Source organism: Bos taurus, chromosome 19, assembly GCF_002263795.3.
Source record: "Bos taurus isolate L1 Dominette 01449 registration number 42190680 breed Hereford chromosome 19, ARS-UCD2.0, whole genome shotgun sequence".
Taxonomy (NCBI): Eukaryota; Metazoa; Chordata; class Mammalia; order Artiodactyla; family Bovidae; genus Bos; species Bos taurus.
This window is the reverse complement of record NC_037346.1, coordinates 55,117,837-55,139,293: the sequence shown is the minus strand read 5'-3', so window position 1 is coordinate 55,139,293 and position 21,457 is coordinate 55,117,837. Positions and strand designations below refer to the sequence as shown.

The following is a 21,457-nucleotide window of genomic DNA, read 5'->3' as shown; positions in this document are numbered from 1 at the left end:
GATAGGGAAGGACAGGGAATCCTGGTGTGCTGCAGTTCACGGGGTCAAAAAGAGTCAGACATAACTTAGCAACTGGACAACAACAACAAAAGTCATTTTACAGATTAGAAAACAACGGCCTAAGGAAACGTTAAAGGATGACTTTTTTAAAAATATTGATCATTTATTTTTGGCTGCACTGGGTCTTCGTTGCAGCTCTCCAACTCTCTGTTTTGGCCTGTAGGCTTCTCTCTAGCTGTGGCTCGTGGGCTCCACAGCCTGTGGGCTCCGCACCTCGTGGCTCACTGGCTCTCTGATTGAGGTGCATGGGCTCAGAATTTGTGGCACGTGGGCTTAGTTGTCCCACGGCATGTGGGACCTTGGTTCCCCGATCAGGGATGGAACCTGCGTCCCCTGCATTGCACGGCAGATTCTTAAACTCTGGACCACCAGGGAAGTCCTAAGGATGATTTTTCTTTTTTTTAGGGATAAAATTGTGATTCTTATACAAATACAGAATGAACACATATCAGAGATTTTTATTTAACTCATTAATTAGTGAAGGAACTGGTAAAAACTGGTTCAAAAAAGAGCCCAAAGTCTGGACACATACATCGGCAGTCTGGAATACTAAAATTAATTTGATAATAGGAACAAGACTGATCACTATACCCATTTTTCATTCAGACAGAAATCATTTTTATTACTATCAGTTTTCTACAACCCAGAGAGTTGTCAAGTAGCTCAAAGATAAGGAAAGTTTGCAGACCTTCTGTTAGAATCAGATAACCCCTGGAAGGGTCCACCAGATAGTCTAGAGTGAAATACAATCATGCCTTCAAGATTTCACAGCTGCTAAGTGGAAGATTTGTAATTCAATCCCAAATCTACATATCTCCATAAGTTCAGACTCCTCCTTCTATGCCAACTCGCTTTTGAACAGTGAAAATGTGAAAGTGTTAGTCACTAAGTCATATCCAGCTATTTGCAACCCCATGGACTGTAGCCCGCCAGGCTCCTCTGTCCATGGGATTCTCCAGGCAAGAATACTGGAGTGGGTTGCCATGCCCTTTTCCAGGCGTTCATCCTGACTGAGGGATTGAATCCAGGTCTCCTGCATTGCAGGCAGATTCTTTAACGTCTGAGCCACCAGGGAAGTCCCCTTGGTCTCAAAAATTGAGTCCCCACTTCCACGGAACAGACTCTGCAGAAATTTTTCCAAGGTCTCCGAAACTTCAGTCCATCATTTGCCATCTTGAGGGTGTCCCCTCCTCTGCACTAGTTCGGTAGACCTCTACCCCCGAAGTCTGGAGGGGCTCAGAGCCTGGTGCAGGCGCTGGGAAGATGGCAGACGAGTCTCTGGTCTCCCACTGTGCTCTGAGCCTTAGAATAGCTGAAGGGACTTCGGTAGCCCAGGCTCCCTTCAGATGGTCGGTTTGGAAGTTATAGGACGTTGGTACAGCCGGATAATACCTTCATCATGTAGCCGCTTCCAGAGCGCCCTCTCCAACTTGAAGTCATGGTTGGTGTAAAAGATCGTTCGTTTCCAGGACTTATCGTAGTAGTGGTCAGAGAAGCGTTCGTGGCCCTCAGTGATGAACCCGTAGGCACTCACCTACAGGCAGGCAGAGGAGAAATAAGGCCTGCGAGTGTGTCTCTTGGGCTTCTTCTCTGTGTGTGTTGGGGGCAGGGGCCCTGTGTCCTGTTTCTATCCCTGGGGGTCTGGGTGCAGGACCCCTGGAAGCATGCTTGCATACAGGCATGTGTCCACCCCTCCAACCCCCCCCGCCCCCCAGCCATCATCCTTTGCTGAACAGGCCCAGGGCTACCCCAGAGCTGTTTCTCCAGATCCGCAGGCTCCAGAAGCAGGGCCTCACCTGGTCACAGAGCTGGAGGGCAGTGAGCAGCAGAAGGGCCCCCGTGGTGGGCCGGTATATTCTCCAGTGGGCAGTGTTCAGAGTCTTAGACCTCAGGAATCTGTGAGAGAGCCCAGCCCCCCAGCTGTCAAGAGGCTCGCCAGGATGAGAGGGACTCGGCCCCTTCCACGGGCTTCCTGCTCTCACCTGTTCTTCATGTATCGGAGCAGGTCTGGGTGCAGCAACAGGTATCTGTCCAGTTGCAAGGCTTCCTGGAAGGCCTCCTGGGGTCTGCGCCTGTGGGCAGGAATGGGTCCTTCATTCTCTTACCTCTCCGGGGGAGGGCCAAAGCGGGATCGTGGGCGTGATTGGTCCCCCATCTCCAGGTGAGAGCTCAGACTGTCCCCACCTGTCCAGCCCTTCACGGCTGCCCCCTCCACAGCTTGTCTGTGGGTGAGGGGAGGGGGCGGTGGGTACCTGAACCAGGAAAGGTTCCTTGATGTCAAGGTCCGATTCAGAAGCAGTGCTTCCAGCCACTCATAGTCCCGGGTGCCTTCCAGGAAGTGCAGGTAGCGGACGTCCTGAGGACCAAGGACAGTGTGTGGTCCAGGAGTCCTGCCTTCAGTGGGGTGGCCTGACTTTGACCCCAGACCGCCTGCTTGCTCTCCTCCAGTCTGGCATGGCTGCCCTCCCCGCCCTTGCCCCTCACATGCCCGGAGACTGTACCGACAACAGGCTCTAGACTCAGAATGCTCCCGGTCTCCCTGTCCGTCTCCCTGTCTCACCTGCATCCTCCCGTATCCAAAGTCTGTGGGTGGCCAGACCCGCTCCTCTTTGCTCACCTGCCCCAGAGGCGCGTGCGGGAAACCCCGACTGCCCAGTATAAGGAGTGACTGGGTCAGAGAGAAGGCGGTAAAGCCGTAGAAGGAGGTCCGAGTACCCACATCGTGTTCATAGCCTTTAATGATGGCTCCACTCAGCCTAGCCCGAAAGACAAAATCGGAGCACATGAGGGCTTCCGGATGATGCATGGAGATGGTCGGGGAAGGAAGAAGGGATGGGGGGGTGGCACTAGCCAGCCCAGGACCCTCCTCCACAGCTTCTGGATCCAGGCAGGGAGCACCCTCTGAGATCTCCCGGAAGAGCCCTGCTCTGCAGGAGAAGGGTGGGGGTTGGGGCAGGTGCAGGCTCACCGGAACACGTAGTCGTGGCTGTCTATCTCTGGGCCCACGTGGGAGTTGTTCAGGATGCCCCCGTTGCCCACCACGGCACAGCTGATGCACTGGGAGCTCCCGGTGGGGAGGCTGGCCAGGAGCAGCTGCTGCTGGGGCACCGGGGGGAAGCGTGCCACGACCTTCTGCACCACTGAAATGTGGGGGGCCGGGGGGATTCCACTCAGAGCCCAGCCAGGGCCAGGGGGCCGCCCGGCCGGCCTTTCTCCCAGGGCTGGCTGCCCGCAGGGGAGAGGTGGGCTGGAAGCAAAAAAGCATGGCCCTCTGGGACTTTCCTTATGGTCCAGTGGTTAAGACTCTGCGCTCCCAATGCAGGGGCTGAGGATTCAGTCCCTGGTCAGGGAACTAAGACTATATGCCGCACAGCATGGCCAAAAAATATTTTAAAAATATTTTTTAAAGAAGCATGGCCCTCTGCTGTGGCCTAGCGCACACCCAGGCCCCTTGGACGAGGACTCACAGGAGAAATTGAGCTCCATGAAGCCGAAGGGCGGAGCGAAGTGCTCCAGGCGGTCCCACTCGCTCTGGTTGAAGTGTCCGGAGTCCAGAAAGAGGGTGAGGTTGGGCAGAAAGAGAGTCTGGAGCCAGGGTGACTTGGAGGCTTTGATCTTCACCGAGTCAGGGCAGGTCTGCAAGCCAGAGGATGGGTCAGGCCGGGAGAGGGGCCAGGGAAGCCGTGGGGCAGGGGATGGGGTGCTGGGACTTGGGGGAGGTGGGTGTGGGAGCAGAAACCAGACCTCAAAGCTGGAAAGGCCCCACCTCCGCTACATCTTCCATCCTACCCCCAGAGCCTTCTGGGCCCCCTGGTCATTGATCACCCAGGCCCACCATGGGCAGGATGTATGCTATGGGTCTCATGTACTGTGCGTGGTTGTAGTTATGCGTGCAAACGTCAGGTCTCCCCTCCCGTGGCTGGGGGCCCAGGCTGCTTTCATTAGGGCTGGAAAAGAGGGAGGGTCTTGGAATTATCTCTGTGGGGAGGACAGGGCTGGGCACCAGGTTGGGGCGTTCTTGTCCCTTGGTTCCTGCCCAGTCCTGCCTCTCCCCCTGCTGAGGTCACACTCTTTCACACTTTCTGAGGAGCCTCTGGGTCTCCTGGGGACCAGGGCGGGCCCTTGGATCACACCCTCACCTGGATGAGCCATGTGGGAAAGGGGCCGGGTAGGGGAGAGCAGCGGAGAAGGCAATGGCACCCCACTCCAGTACTCTTGCCTGGAAAATCCTATGGATGGAGGAGCCTGGTAGGCTGCAGTCCATGGGGTCGCTAAGAGTCGGATATGACTGAGCGACTTCACTTTCACTTTTCACTTTCATGCATTGGAGGAGGAAATGGCACCCCACTCCAGTGTTCTTGCCTGGAGAATCCCAGGGACAGGGGAGCCTGGTGGGCTGCCGTCTATGGGGTCGCACAGAGTCGGACATGACTGAAGTGACTTAGCAGCAGCAGCAGCAGCAGCGGGGGAAAGCAGAGCTTAGGAGCAGAGCCTGGGAGGGAAGGGAGGGGGCCAGCCTCAGGGCTCCGGAGAAGAGGAAAAACTCACCGTCTGCAGGCCACCGACCTCCAGACTGTATTCTTCCTCAAAATCCCACTGGGGCTCAGACTTGAAGTTGGTGGCCTTCAGCTTCTGGCTTCTCTGGGTGGCAGGGCTCTGGAGAGGGGCCGAGGACCGGGTGGGCTGGGCTCTGTCCTGGGAGGGGGCGGCTGCTGGGCTGGCTCCTCTGGCTCTCTTCCCCTCCTGTCCCCCTCCCCCGGGGGTCTGCGCCCCGGCCCGGTGTTTTGGAAGGAGGGTCTTAGCTGCAGTTGCCGGGCTGTCCCGCAGCTTTGTGGGCACCGCTCTGGGGCCTGTGGGCCTTGCCTTCCGGTCCCCAGATCCTTTGGTCATCCTTGGGTTCTGACTGTTCAGTGATGGCGCCTCGGTCCTGCTGGAGGCCACCCCCCCACCTCCAGCCATCGGGGGCAGCGTGTCCGCCCGGGTGTCCTTGCTCGCCTGCGTCTGCGGTGCTGCCTTTCCGATGGGGGTAGGCACTCTGCCCGGCTCCTCGGCACGGGCCTTGCTGGTCTGCACTCTTCTGCGCTGGTCCGCCGTGAGGGTTGTGGCCTTGGGGTGTGTGTCCCGAGTGCGGGTCCCCTGTACTGACTCCACATGGGTGGTCGCCCTCCTTCTCGGGGTGGGTGCCTGAGACGTAGCATTTTGCAGTAACTCCAGGGACCTTTCCTTAATGTTCTGTTGATGCTCATTCCTAGAGAAAGAGATGACTTTGGATGAAGGCTAAGGTTGTAGAGACTTGAGGAGTGTAACTAGCATTCATTTTTGTGTCTCAAGTGGACTTCAAACCAGTCTTCAGGAGAGGTGAGGGGAGGGGCTGTGCTGGCTGCTTCCACTCCAAGCGGCCCCTACCAGCACTGGATCTGGACACTTACTTCTGACCGGTGCGTGCGTGCTAAGTCCCTTCAGTCATATCCAACTCTTCACGATCCTATGGACTGCAGCCCACTAGGCTCCTTTGTCCATAGGATTCTCCAGGCAAGAATACTGGAGTGGGTTGCCATGCCCTCCTCCAGGAGATCTTCCCCACTCAGGGATCGAACCCACGTCTCTTACATCTCCTGCATTGGCAAGGGGGTTCTTTACCACTAATGCCGCCTGGGAAACCACTTTGGACTGGTAAAGAAACCTAAGTGGCGGTACCGAGGCTGGGGAGCTGGAACTGGAGGCCAAGGGCAGAGCTGACCCACTCATGTCTCCATGCTGCACCCCCAGCTTCCTGGGCTCACTCCTTGCGGCTCCAGCATCCTCTGTGTTCCTAATTGTGAGTCTAAGAATGAGTTTGTGTGAACCTAGTCCTGCCACCTAATATCTTGTGACTCAGTGGACCTTAAAACAAAGCATAGGTAACAAAGGTATCTTTGTCCACAAGGACATGGGAAAGATGCATGCCTGTTAAGACTATAGCTGCCAAGCTTGATTTTGACAGATCCGCCTTAAAGATGTGCTTCTTATCCTATCATCAGTCCAACACTGCTTAAAAGCAAACTGTTGAGAATTCCCTGAAGGCCCAGTGGTTAGGACTCGGCACTTTCACTGCCGCAGCCCGAGTCCAGTCCCTGGTTGGGGACCTAAGAACCCACAGACTGTGAGACGTGTGTTAGAGATGACGGACGAAAGGCATGCTTCCCACGTGGAAGCTAGGAGGACTTCCTGGAGGAGCTCCCCTCTGAAGAGGATTAGGAGTGGGGGGAGGAAATTTCAGTCCCAGAAGCGTGAAAAGTTGTGGTGTTGGGAGACTTCCCTGGTAGTCCAGTGGCAAAGACTCCACTCTCCCAGTGCAGGGGGCCCGGGTTCCATCCCTGGTCAGGGAACTAGATCCCACACGCTGCAACTGAGAGCTGGCGCAGCAAAAATAAATAAATACATAATTTAAAAAAAAGGAAACTTGGGGTGGGGGTCTTCCCTGGGGGCTCAGTGGTAAAGAACCCACCTGCCTGTGCAGGAGACACAAGGTTCAGTCCCTGGTCCAGGAAGATCACACATGCCTCGGAGCAACTAAGCCCGTGCACCGAAACTATAGAGCCTGGGAAACCGAAACTGCTGAAGTCTGGGAGCCCTAGAGCCCACGCTGCGCGAGAGAAGCCATCGCAACGAGAAGCCCGCACACTGCAGCAAACAGGTCCCGGCCTCCACAACTACAGAGAAGCTTGCGCAGCAACAGAGATCCCACACAGCCAAAAATAAATAAGTAAAATTACATATACACACATATAAAAGAGTGGGGATCGGGGCTTGTCCGGCAGGAGATGCTCCCAAACAGGCAGGCAGGACCAGATCATTATTTGCAGTGTATGAGGAATTTAGACTTGAATCATTTGTCTGTCCCAGCTGGTGCTAGTGGTAAAGAAGCTGCCTGCCAATGCAGTAGACATGAGACATGATGTGTTTACACTTTTGAGAAAGTGGCAGCAATGACCCAGGTAGTGGGTCACATAAATTATGTGATTAAACTTCAACTCCCAATGATTAGGCACATATGTGATTGCCTGGGATATGAGGGTTTATATTGCGATTTTCTAAAGGTCATGGACGGAATTTACTGAATGCTCAAGTTGCTTCCATCCACATGCCGAGAGCCCTGCATCCGTCTTGTCCAGACCCTGGGTGCTCCTGAACTTGTACTCTGTTCGCTAGGCTGCGCTGGGGCGGGTGTAGAGGGGAGCATTGGTTCTATTAAATGACTTGCGTTCAGAGGAATAGGCGAACCGATTCACTCAAGCAAAAAGCCATTTGATACTATAATTCTGATCTACTTTGGAGGTAAATATATACAAATTTGCTCTTAAAAAAATAAACAGAGACTTCCCAGGTTGTTAACTACTTCCCAGTAGTTAAGATTTCACAGTTTCAATGAAGGGATGTGGGCTCAATTCTTGGTCAGGGAACTAAGATCCCACAGCCAAAAAAAGCAAAACATATATATATATATAATAAAAATATAAGTATATTAAATTATTTATATATATATATATATTTCCTGTAACACTATGTGGAAAAACCCAAATGAACTTTTTGGTCAACTAAAAATTTATACATATATATATGAAAGCTATGATTTTTCTGGTAGTCATGTACAGATGTGAGAGCTGGACCATAAAGATGGCTGAGTGCCAAAGAGTTGATGCTTTCAAACTGTGGAGCTGGAGAAGACTCTTGAGAGTCCCTTAGACTGCAAGGAGATCAAACCAGTCCATCCCAAAGGAAATCAACCCTGAATATTCATCGGAAGGACTGATGCTGAAGTTGAAGCTCCAATCCTTTGGCCACCTGATGTGAAGAGCCAGCTCATTGGAAACGACCCTGATGCTGGGAAAGATTGAAGGCAAAAGGAGAAGTGGGTGGCAGAGAATGAGATGGTTAGATAGCATCACCGACTCGTGGACATGAATTTAAGAAAACTCCTGGGAGATAGTGGCAGACAGAGGAGCCTGGCATGCTGTAGTCCCCGAGGTCACAGAGAGTCGAACATGACTTAGTGACTGAACAACAAACAACAACAATAAACATGAACTAAGTATATCTCCAGCAGGGATCACATAGCTCTATTCCATAAATGAAGCGAAACAACAGCACATCACCTGGGGAGGACCTGGGAACAAAGAAGTGGCAAAGTTACAGATCAAGAGCCACAGATACAGAATGACCTGTGTAGCCCAGCGCCCAGAAGCTCCCAGTTGAGAACCAGGGGTGTTTTTAAAAAAGTCCTTTTTTTTTTTTTTTTTTTAATTTTGCCTGCCCGGCTTCTGCATTGCAGCCTGTGGGCTTTCTCTAGTTCTGACACCAGGGCTTCTCTTGTTATGGTGCGCAGGCTCTAGAGAGCACAGGTTCAGTAATTGTGGCAGGTAGGCTTAGTTACTCTGTGGCATGTGGGATCTTGGTTCCCTGAACAGGGATCGAACCTGCATTCCCTAAACTAGAAGGCAGATTCTTAACCAATGGACCACCAAGAAAGTCCCTAAAGCCAAGTCCATTTTTTAAAGCACCTGTATCTTGTACCTAGATCTTCCTCTCTGGGAAAAAGTCACACTTGAGAATAAAGTTTGTTTCACAGATTATCCCAAGTTCAGTTGATATTTTTATTCTAGCATTTTAAAATACTGACCTTAGGGTTAAAAATAACATTCTTCTTCTCCCCTGCCCTCTCCCCAGAGCCTTCTACAGGGAGAGGGAAGAGAGGCGAGGCTTATAGGAATAGAGAGCGTGGGCAGCCTGCCCCAACCCTGCCTTCTGCTCCACCTTGTGGCTGGAAGAGCTCCCTGGAATCTGCAGAACCCAACAACCTTGGCAGTATTCAGTAACTTGATCAGGGTTTTATGATTTCTCCTTCCTGGTGACACAGGGAGCTCTGAAAGCAAGTTGAGCCAGTCTCCTGCAAGGTGACATGAAGGGTGGCCATCTGGTGTGTGGTGGTTGTCACCTCCCCGTGACTTAACCTCTTAGGCTCCACTGGACATGTTTTTGGGTTGAACTTGAGAGAACACTGACTTCCTGGCACTTGGCAAATGGGCAATGGAGCCCAGGTGGGTGGAAAGTAGCCTGAATTCTAGCCCAGCCCCGCCTCTAACTAGCCAGCTGTGTAATCTCAGGCAAGTCACAGGACCCTGTGAGCCTCTGTTTTCTTATCCATTGTGAGAATCTTAAAACCTGCCTTATAAAATGGTTGTAAGGATGTAAAAGCCAGTATAGAAATGGTGTTTCGAACAATGTGTGTGTACTTAGTTGCCAAGTGGTGTTCAACTCTTGTGACCTCATGGACTGTAGTCTGCTAGGCTTCTCTGTCCATGGGATTCTCCAGGCAAGAATGCTGGATTGGGTTGTCATTTCCTCCTCCAGGGGATTTTGCTGACCCGGGGATCAAACCCATGTCTCCTGCATCGGCAGGCAGATTCTTCACCTGCTGAGCCACTGGGGAAGACCATTTCCAACAATGCTGTTATACAAATACAGGCATGTCAAATTGGGTCAGGTGCTGACCCTGTGGCGACAGTTAGAGATGCCCACAGCCCCTGTTTGGGTTCATGCATCCGGAGATGAAAATCTATAGGGGTGACAGGCTTCAAGGCCATGGGTAAATAATATTTCCTTGATGGCCCTTAACCACTTAACTGAGAAATCAAGAAATAGCAGGTGGGCATGTTATAAATAGAGCAGTAGATTACCAAAAAAAATCCAAGGGGGTTGAAGTAATCACCTTGGAAATCAGAATCCTGGAGCAGGGAGAAGACATGGGAACAGTTATATTATTATATTTATTGGTTATTTCATTTATTTTTTGGCCATTCCCCATAGCATGAGGAATCTTAGTTCCCTGATCAGGGGTTGAACCCATACTTCCTGCAGAGGAAGTGGGGGCCCAAGGGAAGTCCTGGGGATGACTGTGTTTTGATATAAGCTTCCTTATTTCACTGAAACATTTGCATGTTGCTCAATAAAACTAAAAAAATTAAAGAGAAAACTTAGAATCAAATGAGACATCCTATTGAGAATTTGAAAACACAATGCAATATTTATTAAGCAGTAATTATAGGCCAGGCTTTTGGAGTTATCTGTTAGGAATGAGAGATAAAAAAAGCTATAGTCGTTGCTCTTAAGAGGCTCACGAACCAACAGGGGGAACAGACATGAGTGTAAGTTGATGCAATAACGTGTTATTATGTGGAAGACAGTGGGCACACAGCTTAGGGCATGTTCTGTTTGAGGGGGACACTTCAATCCACAGTGATACCTAAACTTTTGCTCCTCTTTCTTCGCAAGTTTTCTGAATTATTTTTCAATTTACTAAAGCAATGCGTGCTCTTTACTGAAAAAGCAGAAAATGAATTTCAGCACAAAAGGATGTGAACTTGTGATTATACTTTCTCAAAGAACCTACTGTTGACCCCCGAGGGCATGAACATCCAGATCCCTTTTCTTTGCCTATTATACTCACAAATGTAGCTGTATAATATCCTGGAATGTTATTTGGTTGTTTTCCTCCCTGTGTTTTCTCCCTTTCCCAGTGGTGCCTGCCTCCCACCCACCACCAGCAGCTAATGGTCAGCTCCACGTTCATTGTCCCCACGAACACATGTGCAGACAAGAGCTGGAAAATAAAGAATACCCTGCAAGACCTTCTGGCTTTTCCCCTCCAAATACCTAAGCCCTCAAATGGGGAGAAGATTTGGGGAAATAGGTAAATATCTTGGAGAGGGACCTTTCTAGTTCCTATGCCATCATCCCCTCCCTAGAAATATTTACTCTGGGAGGAGGATTGAAAGGAGGCGGGAGAGAAGGGAGGGCTCTAAGGACCCAAGATTAGAGGGCTCCTACTTCCTGGTAGCGTTACAAGGGTCTCTTAAGACCCCTGAAAGGAACTGACTGCATGTAGAAACTGGGAAGATAGAAACCACATCACAGAACATTCACAGGTGACACAGAAGAGCCAAGAGGTAGTGATGATGGATATCTTGCGGCAAGCTGATGGCTAAGAATCAGCTGCCCTCTCCTGGGCCTTGGCAGCATATCAGACATCCCAAAGCCCTTGATGCCCTTCTGGGGATGGGATAGAGGAGTAAGAATGGCTGAGGTTAAGTTTTTCTGATTCTAGCTAGGGGTCCAGAATCAGAAACCAGAAGGTTATAGAAAACACAGTTTGGTTCTTACACCAAAGCAAAATACAACACCAAACAGAAACCAGGGGACTTCTCTGGTGGTCTAGTAGCTAAGACTCTGCATTCCCAGTGCAGGGGGCCCAAGGTCGATACCTGGTCAGAGAACTAGATCTCCCATGCCATGACTAAGACCCAGCACAGCCAACTAAATATATAAAATTCAAAACAATAACCAAATCAACGAAACAGAATCCATAGGTCTGATTCCCAGCTCACTCTTCATGATCATCTCTGAAGCCAAAACAAGGCATAGCATCTTCTAGGATACATTTATTCCAGAGTAGGGAAGCCAAGCAGACAGAGACCTGGTCTTTACATATCAGAGAGCAAGTTGGAGATTGGCACCGAAACTTTCGTCAGGTTGGTGCGCTTGTGTTTGTCTTAGAAGGATATGAGAGGTGGACCAATAACCTAGGTTCGAAATCACAGAATTGTCTTAAAACCCTTATCACCACTGCCCCCACCATCATATCTGTCACCAAATCCAGCTGATTGAACTCCTTCTCAGTCTTTTATTTTGGGTCCTGCTGTCATCATAACCTCCTCGCCCCAGGCCCCAAGGACTCTATCTTAAACCACTGCATTGGCCCTCTAACCTGTCTCCTTAAAACTTTCTGTGCCCCAGGGAGTTCCCTGGCAGCTCAGTGGTTAGGACTCATCACTTTCACTGCCCGGACCAGGATTCAGTCTGGATCAGGGAACTAAGATCCTGGAAGCCATGCAGCACCGCCTAAAAACGAACAAACAAATAAAAACCTCACTGTGCCTGGCCGTCTACCCAGCCTACACTCTATTGACAGAGTAACCTGTGTAAAGCATACATTTAATCAAGCTACTCCCTCACTCTAAAATTTCTTTAAAAAGAAAACAGAAAATATATTAATAATTTTCTGCTGCACCGGGTCTTAGTTTCAACGTGTGGGATCTTCAATCTTAGTTGTGGTATGTGGGATCTAGTTCCTGGACCAGGGATGGAACCCAGGACCCCTGCATTGGGAGCCTGGAATCGAAACCACTGGACCACCAGGGAAGTCCTAAAATTCTTAATAGCTACAGAACAAAGTTATTTAAGGTCACATTCATTCTTTCATTAGTAAGCACTGACACTGTGATACATATGTACAGTGTCTGGGACCTGCTCAAATTATTGGAGAAATGGAGATGAATAAGACAGTTCTTACCCACAAGAAATTCATAGTCTGGCAGAAAAAGACACATTTAGGGCTTATGACATCAGGATGGATGTGATGGAGAGACGTGGAGGGTGGTGCGATGCTGGGACACTGGGGCCAGCCTGTCTGGGTTTGAACATCAGTGACAAGGGTGTCCTTGGACAAGTGATCTAATCTCTCTCATCTATAAAGGAGTTGATGATGCTAACAGTATCTACTCTCTGGCTTGACACGTGATTAGTAATCATAACTCCGAGACCACTGCCTGGTACACAGTGAACACCTTATCAGTGCTTATTAAATGACCCATCTGTCAGTCTCCCATTCCTGAAATCATCCTTTGCTCCTTTCTGCGCCATTGCCTACGCTACTTCCTCCTTGCTTACGGTGTTCCTGCTTGCTGAAATGTCACCCGCTGTCAGGCACCTTGCAGGCGCTCCCGTCTCCACCGTGCTCTCCTTGGCCTCCCCCCCATCTGCCTGGTTTAGATGACACTTCTCTGTGTGCTCTGGTAGCATCTGTCTCACTTGACTGTACTGGGGACATTATCACTACTAATAATATCACCTGAGTTCTTTTGCTTTGTGTATGTCTCTCTCCTCCTTTGGACTTAAAAAAAAATCCATTTATTTCTTTATTTTTGGCTGCACTGGGTCTTCATTGCTACACCCAGGCTTTCTGTAGTTGTGGTGAGAGAGGTTATCCTCTAGTTACGATGTGTAGGCTTCTCATTGCCATGGCTTCTCTTGTTGCAGAGCATGGGCTCTAGGCACACGGGCTGGTACTTGTGGTGCATGGACTTAGCTGCCCCACAGCATGTGGGATCTTCCTGGACCAGGGATCAAACTCGTGTCCCCTGCACTGCCAGGCAGATTCTTAAGCACTGGACCATCAGGGAAGTCCTCTCTTGGACTTTAAACCTCTTAAGAGTCAACACATAGGAGGTAGTGGAGAAGCCCAGGATTTGGAGCTCAAATCCTCAAAATTCAAATATCTGTTTTGCTACTTCCGGTTCCTTGGAATTCCCCTTAACGTTTTTGAGCCTCGTAATCTCCATTTTTTTGTGAAAGAATAAAAATACTAATCTTGAACTGCAATTGTAAAGATCAGAAATAACACGTGGAGGGACTTTTCCGGTGTTCCAGGGTGGCTAAGACTTCGAGCTCCCAATGCAAGAGGCTTAGGTTTGATCCCTGCTCAGGGAACTAGATCCTGAATGGTATGACAAAGACCCAGTGAAGCCAAATAAATAAAATAAAAAACAAATAAATGTTTTTTAAAAAGAAGAAGAAGAAGAAGGAAAAACACATGGAAAGGCCCCCGGAGCACAGATTAAGATCTGAAAATTTTCTCCGACTCTCAAATGGCCATGGCAAGCCACAAAGTATAAACATCAATGTGATCAGTTCAGTTCAGTTCAGTCGCTCAGTCATGTCTGACTCTTTGCGACCCCATGGCCTGCAGCACGCCAGGCCTCCCTGTCCATCACCAACTCCCCGAGCTCACTCAAACTCATGTCCATCGAGTCAGTGACGCCATCCAACCATCTCATCCTCTGTCGTCCCCTTCCTCTCCTGCCTTCAATCTTTCCCAGCATCAGGGTCTATTCCAATGAGTCAGTTCTTTGCATCAGGTGGGCAAAGGAGTTTCAGCTTCAGCATCAGCATTCAGCCATGCGATAATGACCTTCATAAACCATGGGGATCTACAGGTGTGTTCTGAACTGTGCATCTCCCTTCCCTGTCTGATTTTGCTCCCACCCTCTGCCCGGGCAGCTCTGCAAGGAAGGGAGGGCATGATCAGTCAAACTGCAAAACTGCCCATCACTTTTGCCTCTCCCTCTCTCTCCCTCCTCTCCTTCAGAATATCTCCTGATTTCCCCCTTCTTGCTGTTCCACTGTCTCTTAGTCCAGATCCTTCTCACCTTGAGTTTTAATGGCTAAAGGTGGCCCCAGCCCCTCCCTTCACACCAGAATAATCTGCCTGAGGAATCATCCAACTCCCTTGGGCGCCACTGCTGGTCAACCCAAGGTGGCAACTCCCTCCTTCTAAACCGTCCTGTTCACTCTGGCCAACTCACTGTCTTAAAATAGTGCTGTCACGAGGCGAGGCCGCCTCCCTGGCTGAAAGCCTTTTGCAGCAGCGCTGGGTCCCACCTTCCTAAATGCCCTTTCTCTGCTCCCCAGAGGAAGCCTTCACGTCCCTGAGGTGGATTCACTCTCGGGTCAGCAGAGAGGACACTAATTTAGGACTTAGGCTGGTGCCCTTGTTCATCCTTTGCTCGCCACACGTCTTTCCCCAGGCACTCACGCAAGCCCTCTCTGTCTCCTAGATGCCATCTTCTCTCTGAACCTTTCGACAGACACAAAATCTTCTCCTCCGGGGGCCACTATTGTTATGGCACCCACTGTCTCTGCTCTCTTGGGATGTAAGAATATAAACAGTTTGGCGAGACATCTCAGTATGTGGCCTGTTTCCTGTCCCTTAAAATCGTGGGCAGATTCAATACCTTTACAGTCACTTTCAAAGTCAGGACCATCGAAAATGCGTGTGCATCAAATAAGAGAGCGTCAAAAGGCACGAAACAAGAACTGACAAAACTGAAGGGAGAAACGCTGTTGTTTGGTCGCTAAGTCGTGTCCAGCCCCTTGCTATCTCTTAAATGGTCCTCTGTCCATGGGATTTCGGAGGCCAGAATACTGGATTGTTGCCGTTTCCATCTCCAGGGGATCTTCCCGACCTAGGGATTGAACCCGCACCTCCCGCCTGGCAGGCAGATTCTTTACCACTGAGCCACCAGGGAAACCCGAAAGGAGACATAGAAAAATTCAAAACTGTTTTGGAAATAACTCAATAACTTTTCTTCTAAAACTAAACACAGGGACTTCCCTGGTGGTCCAGGTGGTCCATGCTCTCAGTGCAGGGGGCCTGGGTTTGATCCCTGGTCAGGGAACTAGATCTCATATGCCACAATTAAAAAGACCCCTCGAGCTGCAAGTAAGACCTCGTGCAGCCAAATAAATAAAAGTATAAATAAATAAAGTTAAACATATACTTTCCTTATAACGCAGCAATCCCACCTCTAGATATTGACCCAAGAGAAATAAAACTATGTACACAAAAGAAGGTTTGCACAACAATGTTCACAGCAGGTTTACTCATGATTCATAATAGGCAGAACTGGAGACTACCCAAACGTCCATCAAAAACAGAATGAGTAAATAATGTGTGGCGTATTCATACAATGAAATGCTTTATAAACTTTAGAGGATCCTCAGATTCACCAGTAGCCCTAGAAATGCAAATTAAAAAGAGAAACATGCTTTTACTTATCAGATGATTAAACTTGAAAACCATTCACAAGATCCAGCGTTGCCTCAGAGGTTGGAGAGAGAGTAACTTTCACACCTGTTTGTGTAGGCTTTTCCGAGGATGACTTGATGGTGTCCATTGACTTTTTTTAAAGATTTTTTTTTTAATGTACATCATTCTCAAGTGTTTATTGAATTTATTATGATATTGTTTCTGTTTTTTATATTTTTGGGTTTTTTGGCTGCAAGGCATGTGGGATCCTAGCTCCCTGAGCAGGGATTGAACCTGCACCCCTCAACATGGGAAGGCAAAATCTCAACCACTGGACCACCAGGGAAGCCCTTCCACTGACATTTAATGTGAACATATTCATTATGTTGGCAATTCCACCTCTAGAAATCTACCTACGGAAATACATAAGTGCCCAAAGGTTTGTGAAAAATGAGTGGCAACCCAAGTGCCCATAGATGGGGTTGGCTGAGCTATATCCATTCCATAGAAGCTATGCAGCCATGGAAAGGAAGGGCATAGACATGTATATGCCAACATGGAAGGAGGTCCGTGATATAGTTGAGTAAAAAAGTCAACCAATGTGTATAGTGTGATAGTGTGATACCTATCTGTCTGTCTGTCCGTCCACCCATCCATCCACCTGTCTATTTATCCACCTACCTATCACCTACCTTTGTTGTGTATTGTTGTTTAGTCGCTAAGTCGTACCTAACTCTTGGAGACCCGATGGACTGTAGCCTGTCAAGTTCCTCTGTCCATGGGATTTCCCAGGCAAGAATGCTGGAGTGGGTTGCCGTTTCCTTCTCTCCTTCAACCCAGGAGTTGAACCCATGTCTCCTGCATTGGCAGGTGAATTCTTTACTGCTGAGTATCACCTACCTATCTACCAACTTATCCATCTGTTGTAAGGGTTTGTCTAACACAAGTTAAAAAGCACAGATTATGGAACCAAAACGTCTGGGTTTGGTTGCTGGCCCTGCAGCCACCAGCAGAATGAACTTGGATCATTCGTCTAAACTTCTGTGCCTCAGAATACTCACGTAAGCATTCGTAAGTTAACACGCATGAAGCATCTAGAATCGTGCCTGGCATATACTGAGCACTGTAGAAGTGTTAGCTACAATAACATGGTAATTGTTTCTACACCAAAGTGTCAAGGGTGTTTATCCATGGAGACTGGGGAGGGATGGGGTATCAGAGGGAGACCTTTGTTCTTGCTTTGCCTTGGTGTATCTTTTAAAACTTCATGAGGGTATGTTTTATTTTCAAATTCTAAGAGTAGTGAGACAAAATCACTCAAAATACACTGAACCTGGAAAGGTAGGGGTCTCTCCCTGCAGGGGATGTGTTTATCAGAAAAATGGCCTAGAGTGTCCTTTTGAAGGATTCACTTGGGACCCAGGATTTCAGCTGCCCCCCTAAGTGAGCAACGTCTCATTTTACTGACAAACATCTCAGAGACTGCACGATTTAGAAATTAATGGGAGACTTCCCTGGTGGTCCAATGGCTAAAACTCCAAGCTCCCAATGTAGGGGGCCCAGGTTTGATCCCTGGTCAGGGAACAGTAAAGAATCTAACTGAAGTGCAGGAGACCCAGGTTTGATCCCTGGGTTGGGAAGATACGCTACAGAAGGAAATCGCAACCTACTCCATATCCTTGCCTGGAGAATTCCATGGACAGAGGAGCCAGGTGGGCTATAGTCCATGAGGTCACAAAGAGTTGGAGATGACTGAGCGACTAACACTTCCACTTTCAGGCAACTAGATCCCACATGCCTCAACTAAATACCTCATGTGCTGCAACTAAGACTCGGTGCGGCCAAACAAATGAACATTTTATTTTTTTAAGAAAGAAATATATATATATATATAAAGAAATTAATGGAATTCATGGGATAGATCATTTGCTTTAGTATACAGAGAATGGCGTATAATGAACCCCAAAGCTGAGGTTATTACTCACAGACCTAGAGGGGAAAATAGTTTTCCACCTATGCCTTCTGGAGACCAGACCAATATTTGTCCCACTCCTGCCTCTACCTCCTCTGTGTATAAGCCCCATGGCCCCCATTTTCCTGTTATACCACCTCCATGTCCCCCCGGGTCTCCCCTTCAGGCTTCATAGCCCATGATTCCTGACAACCTTTGTGATCCCTGACAACACCTGTCACCGCAGAGGTGTCTCAGATATTCCCCATTCTCCCCGGGTTATCATTTTCCAGTTTCTTCTAATAAGCCACAGGGAACTTGGAAAGGGCAGACTCTTACCTGCTAGGCTTTGTGTTAGGTTCCTTAATAAAGGAGGGCAGGGTGAAGAGGAAGAAGATGAGCACAGCCAAAAGCAAAAGCCCCCGGACAGTTTGGTCCAGACGACAGAGTCTCCTTGGGCAAGGCCTCATGTTGCTGGGTCCGGCCTTGCAGGGAATTTCTGCATGTCCTGGGGCTCTGATGTAGACAGCAAACAGTTTAACTGCTCAGATCTCCTGGTCAGGGTGTGCACCCTTTTGTCTTAAAAACGAGCCACTCTGGTGAACGCAGAATCTTTCGGAGTGTGCCAGGGAAGGGAGCCGCCTTCTTTGCCTTATGAAGGCTCTAGAGGCTGGCGTGGCTTGAAGGAAGAGAAACTCCTTCTGTGCAAACAAGTTCACCTTCTTTTCCTGCTGTCTCTGAAGCCAATTTCTGAATGTGGAACTTTAATGAGAAACACACACACGTTACATAGAACCTCACTGTCATCAGGTCGCAAACCCTGGGGGACCCTGGACAAGTACCTGGGCTGGAAGGGCCTTGCACAGCCTCCATCTTCAACGTGAGTTTTACAAGAAAAACACAGGGTATGCATTTAGGTTTGACACCCCCTAGCCATCTTCCTCTGAGAGACTGTGCAGCCTTGGATGGGAGCTCTCAGAACATCTTGTTTCCCGAGTTATTTTGAAGGGTGACTCTCAGTCTTGGGTGCCCATTAGAATCACCTGGGAAACTTTAAAACATCCTGATGCTCAGGCTGCACCTTGATGAGTCAAGCCTGAATCTCCGTGGAGAGCTAATTTCCACGCATGGGCATTCTTTACCCCAGGTGATTCCGATGTGTGCCCACGTTGAGAACCACAGATGTGCAGCCATTCTGTTCGGTCTTCACTGCTTCTCATGCAACGTGGTGAGCTTTGCATGCATGAATGCAACCCTCGCAGCCACCCCAGGAGTGGAACACTGTATTAGCCACCTCGTTTTACGATCGAGGAAACTGCCTTTGTGCAGGGGCATCTTGCCCAAGATCATGGAGTGAGCCAGTGGCTTGGGGGACTGGATCCAACTGACCAGTATACTTACTCACTGCTCAGCAGCGTCTCTGTGCCTTGATATGAAAAGCACAAAAACACAGGACACTTGGGGAAAAGGTACAATTCAGAGGAATAATACCAAGATCAGGGGTAGAAAACAGAAAATTCAGAGATGCCGCCCTTCCTAAAGTACTGTGGCTTTTCCGTTTTTAAAATGACTGCTGGCAGTAAGGTCGAACCACGCAGTCGAGTGGGAGAGGTAGAGCTTGGGACAACAGGGCTTTGAAGAACTTGGGACCTAGGCTCCCTGCTTAGTCATCACGGTGTGCACTCCCCGAATGCACAGCGTCCAATTCTTCACCTAAAGTTCTTGGTTTTCACGCAGGTGATGTGCCAGCAGATGCTTGGATCACCTTCCCCGGGGAGGATGAAGAGCTACAGACAAGATACTGTAACTCGCACTATTCCAGCAGATGGCCTGGAAGCAAGGAGAGCAAATTCACTTGGTACTGGTCCTGTCTCTTGTCTCTCTGTCTCTGCGCACCTAACCTGTAAGTGCTCCAACACCGACTCCATAATAAACATGTTCTTTACAGACCCATATCCGCCCACGGCTCTTCGCCTTACCTGACACTTGGCCCTGGGTTCGCCTGTGTACTTGGCACACGCAGTCCCCCGACATCCTGGTGCCTGTTTGTGAGGCCAGGCAAACACCCTGCACAGTGGGAAGGGGCTTTCTTACCCACCCCGTGGATTTGCCTACATGCAGTGTCTCTTTCACCTCACCTCATGTTTTGCAGAAGGCACTGGCTATTAGTGTTCTTTCTGGCATCCCCAGAGCGTGGAGATCTAGTTGAGCTCCTGGGCACCAGCTGAGCTACTGTACACAGCCTGTCTCTCTCACCACCTTAGGGGTGGGTTGAATCTAGAGTTCTCAAAGCCAGTTGGTAGGGGCGGGTTCATTTGGTGTTCTCACTTCCTGGGTTCTCAGATTCCAGTCCAATGTGCTTCTCTGTGCCCAATGGGAGATGCAGAGAAGTATGAATTTTCATGGAAACTGGCTTGCCAAAAGTTTTTCAAATATCATGATGTTTGTGCTCAGCAAAGTCTCCTTTTTCTCTCCTATTTAAGAAAGGTTTTTGACATTAATCTTCTTTATACACCAGCCCATAGGATGTGTGGGACCTCACATGCAGATATGACTTGTTAAAAGATTATTTTCAGGGCTTCCCTGGTGGCTCAGTGGTGAAGAATCCACCTGCCAATGCAGGAGACACAAGTTTGATCCCTGATATTGGAAGAACCCCCATGCTGCAGAGCAGCTAAGCCCCTGTGCCACAATGATTAAGCCTGTGCTCTAGAGCCCAGGAGCCACAACTACTGAGCCATGTGTCACAGCTGCTGAAGCCCGAGTGCCCTGAGCCCATGCCCCGCAACAACAGAAGCCACCACAGTGAGAAGCCTGCCCACTGCAACTAGAGAGGAGCCCCTGCTCGCTACAGCTAGAGAAAAGCCCTCGCAGCAATGAAGACCCAGTACAGCCAAAAATAAATAAAAATTTTTTAAAGATTATTTTCAAAGCAGAAATAGACGCACAGACATAGAGAACAAACATAGAGACACCACGAGGGGAAAGTGGGAGTGGGATGAATTGGGAGATTGGGATTGACATAGCTATACTACTATAAATAAAACAGATAATTAATTAGAGCCTGCGGGTACAGCACAGGGGGAAGAAAGAAGGTACGATCTGTTTGTAGGACATTATTAACTTTGAAAATACATTCCAGTATACATTAGGTGCAGACAGATACTATTCGATTCTACTTACACGAGGGACTTGGAATAGTCAAATTCATAGCGCCAGAAGGGTCTCCCTGATACACCAGAAGGTGGAGAATCTGCCTGCCATGCTGGAGACCTGGGTTTGATCCCTGGGTCCGGAAGATGGCCTGGAAAAGAGAATGGCGACCCACTCCAGTATTCCGGCCTGGAGAATTTCATGGACAGAGTAACACTTTCACTTTAGTACCGGAAAGTACATTGTAGATGTCAGGGCCAGGGGGTAGGGGGTAGGGAGAGGGGGAAGTGAGGAGTTATATTTAGTGGGGACAGAGTTTCCATTTAGGAAGGTGAAAAATCTGGGAGATGGAAGATGGTGGGAGTTTCCCAACAATGTGAATGTGTTTAGTGCCCCTAAAGTGTACAGTTAAATACACTGAAAATAGTATGCTTCATATCATGTGAAAGTGAAAGTCGCTCAGTCATGTCCAGCTCTTTGTGACCCCATGGACTATACAGTCCATGGAATTCTCCAGGCCAGAATACTGGAGTGGGTAGCCCTTCCCTTCTCCAGCGGATCTTCCTGACCCAGAAATCGAACTGAGGTCTCCTGCATTGCAGGCGGATTCT

At 49.1% G+C, this 21,457-nt stretch overlaps 1 protein-coding gene across 4 annotated transcripts; it reads right to left on the bottom strand.

The window, feature by feature from the left end:
• Positions 1-498: 498 nt before the first annotated feature.
• On the bottom strand, positions 499-19,963 carry ST6GALNAC1 (ST6 N-acetylgalactosaminide alpha-2,6-sialyltransferase 1). Of its 4 annotated transcripts, XM_059878622.1 has the most exons (10): positions 19,673-19,962; positions 18,033-19,523; positions 4,609-5,308; positions 3,528-3,696; positions 3,029-3,200; positions 2,678-2,816; positions 2,313-2,416; positions 2,043-2,132; positions 1,857-1,956; positions 499-1,594 (listed from the first exon to the last, which is right to left on the bottom strand). In XM_059878622.1, the coding sequence occupies exons 2-10, from the start codon at positions 18,161-18,163 to the stop codon at positions 1,403-1,405; spliced, it is 1,797 nt and encodes a 598-aa protein (XP_059734605.1). In that variant the 5' UTR covers positions 18,164-19,523; positions 19,673-19,962; the 3' UTR covers positions 499-1,402. The 4 variants fall into 4 exon arrangements, with proteins under 4 accessions (XP_059734605.1, XP_015314487.2, XP_010814912.2 ...); XM_015459001.3 differs by having other exon boundaries at positions 2,313-2,816; positions 19,673-19,963; XM_010816610.4 differs by having other exon boundaries at positions 2,313-2,816; positions 18,033-18,455; positions 19,673-19,963.
• Positions 19,964-21,457: the final 1,494 nt, after the last annotated feature.

What these genes read in the sequence shown, in the direction of transcription:
- ST6GALNAC1 (XM_015459001.3), bottom strand. Translation starts at nt 18,163, where the DNA reads ATGAGGCCTTGCCCAAGGAGACTCTGTCGTCTGGACCAAACTGTCCGG. An exon ending in CCTAACACAAAGCCTAGCAG is followed by an intron (nt 5,309 to 18,032) that starts GTAAGAGTCTGC and finishes CTCTTTCTCTAG; the next exon opens with GAATGAGCATCAACAGAACA. An exon ending in AGGTCGGTGGCCTGCAGACG is followed by an intron (nt 3,697 to 4,608) that starts GTGAGTTTTTCC and finishes TCTGGCTTGCAG; the next exon opens with ACCTGCCCTGACTCGGTGAA.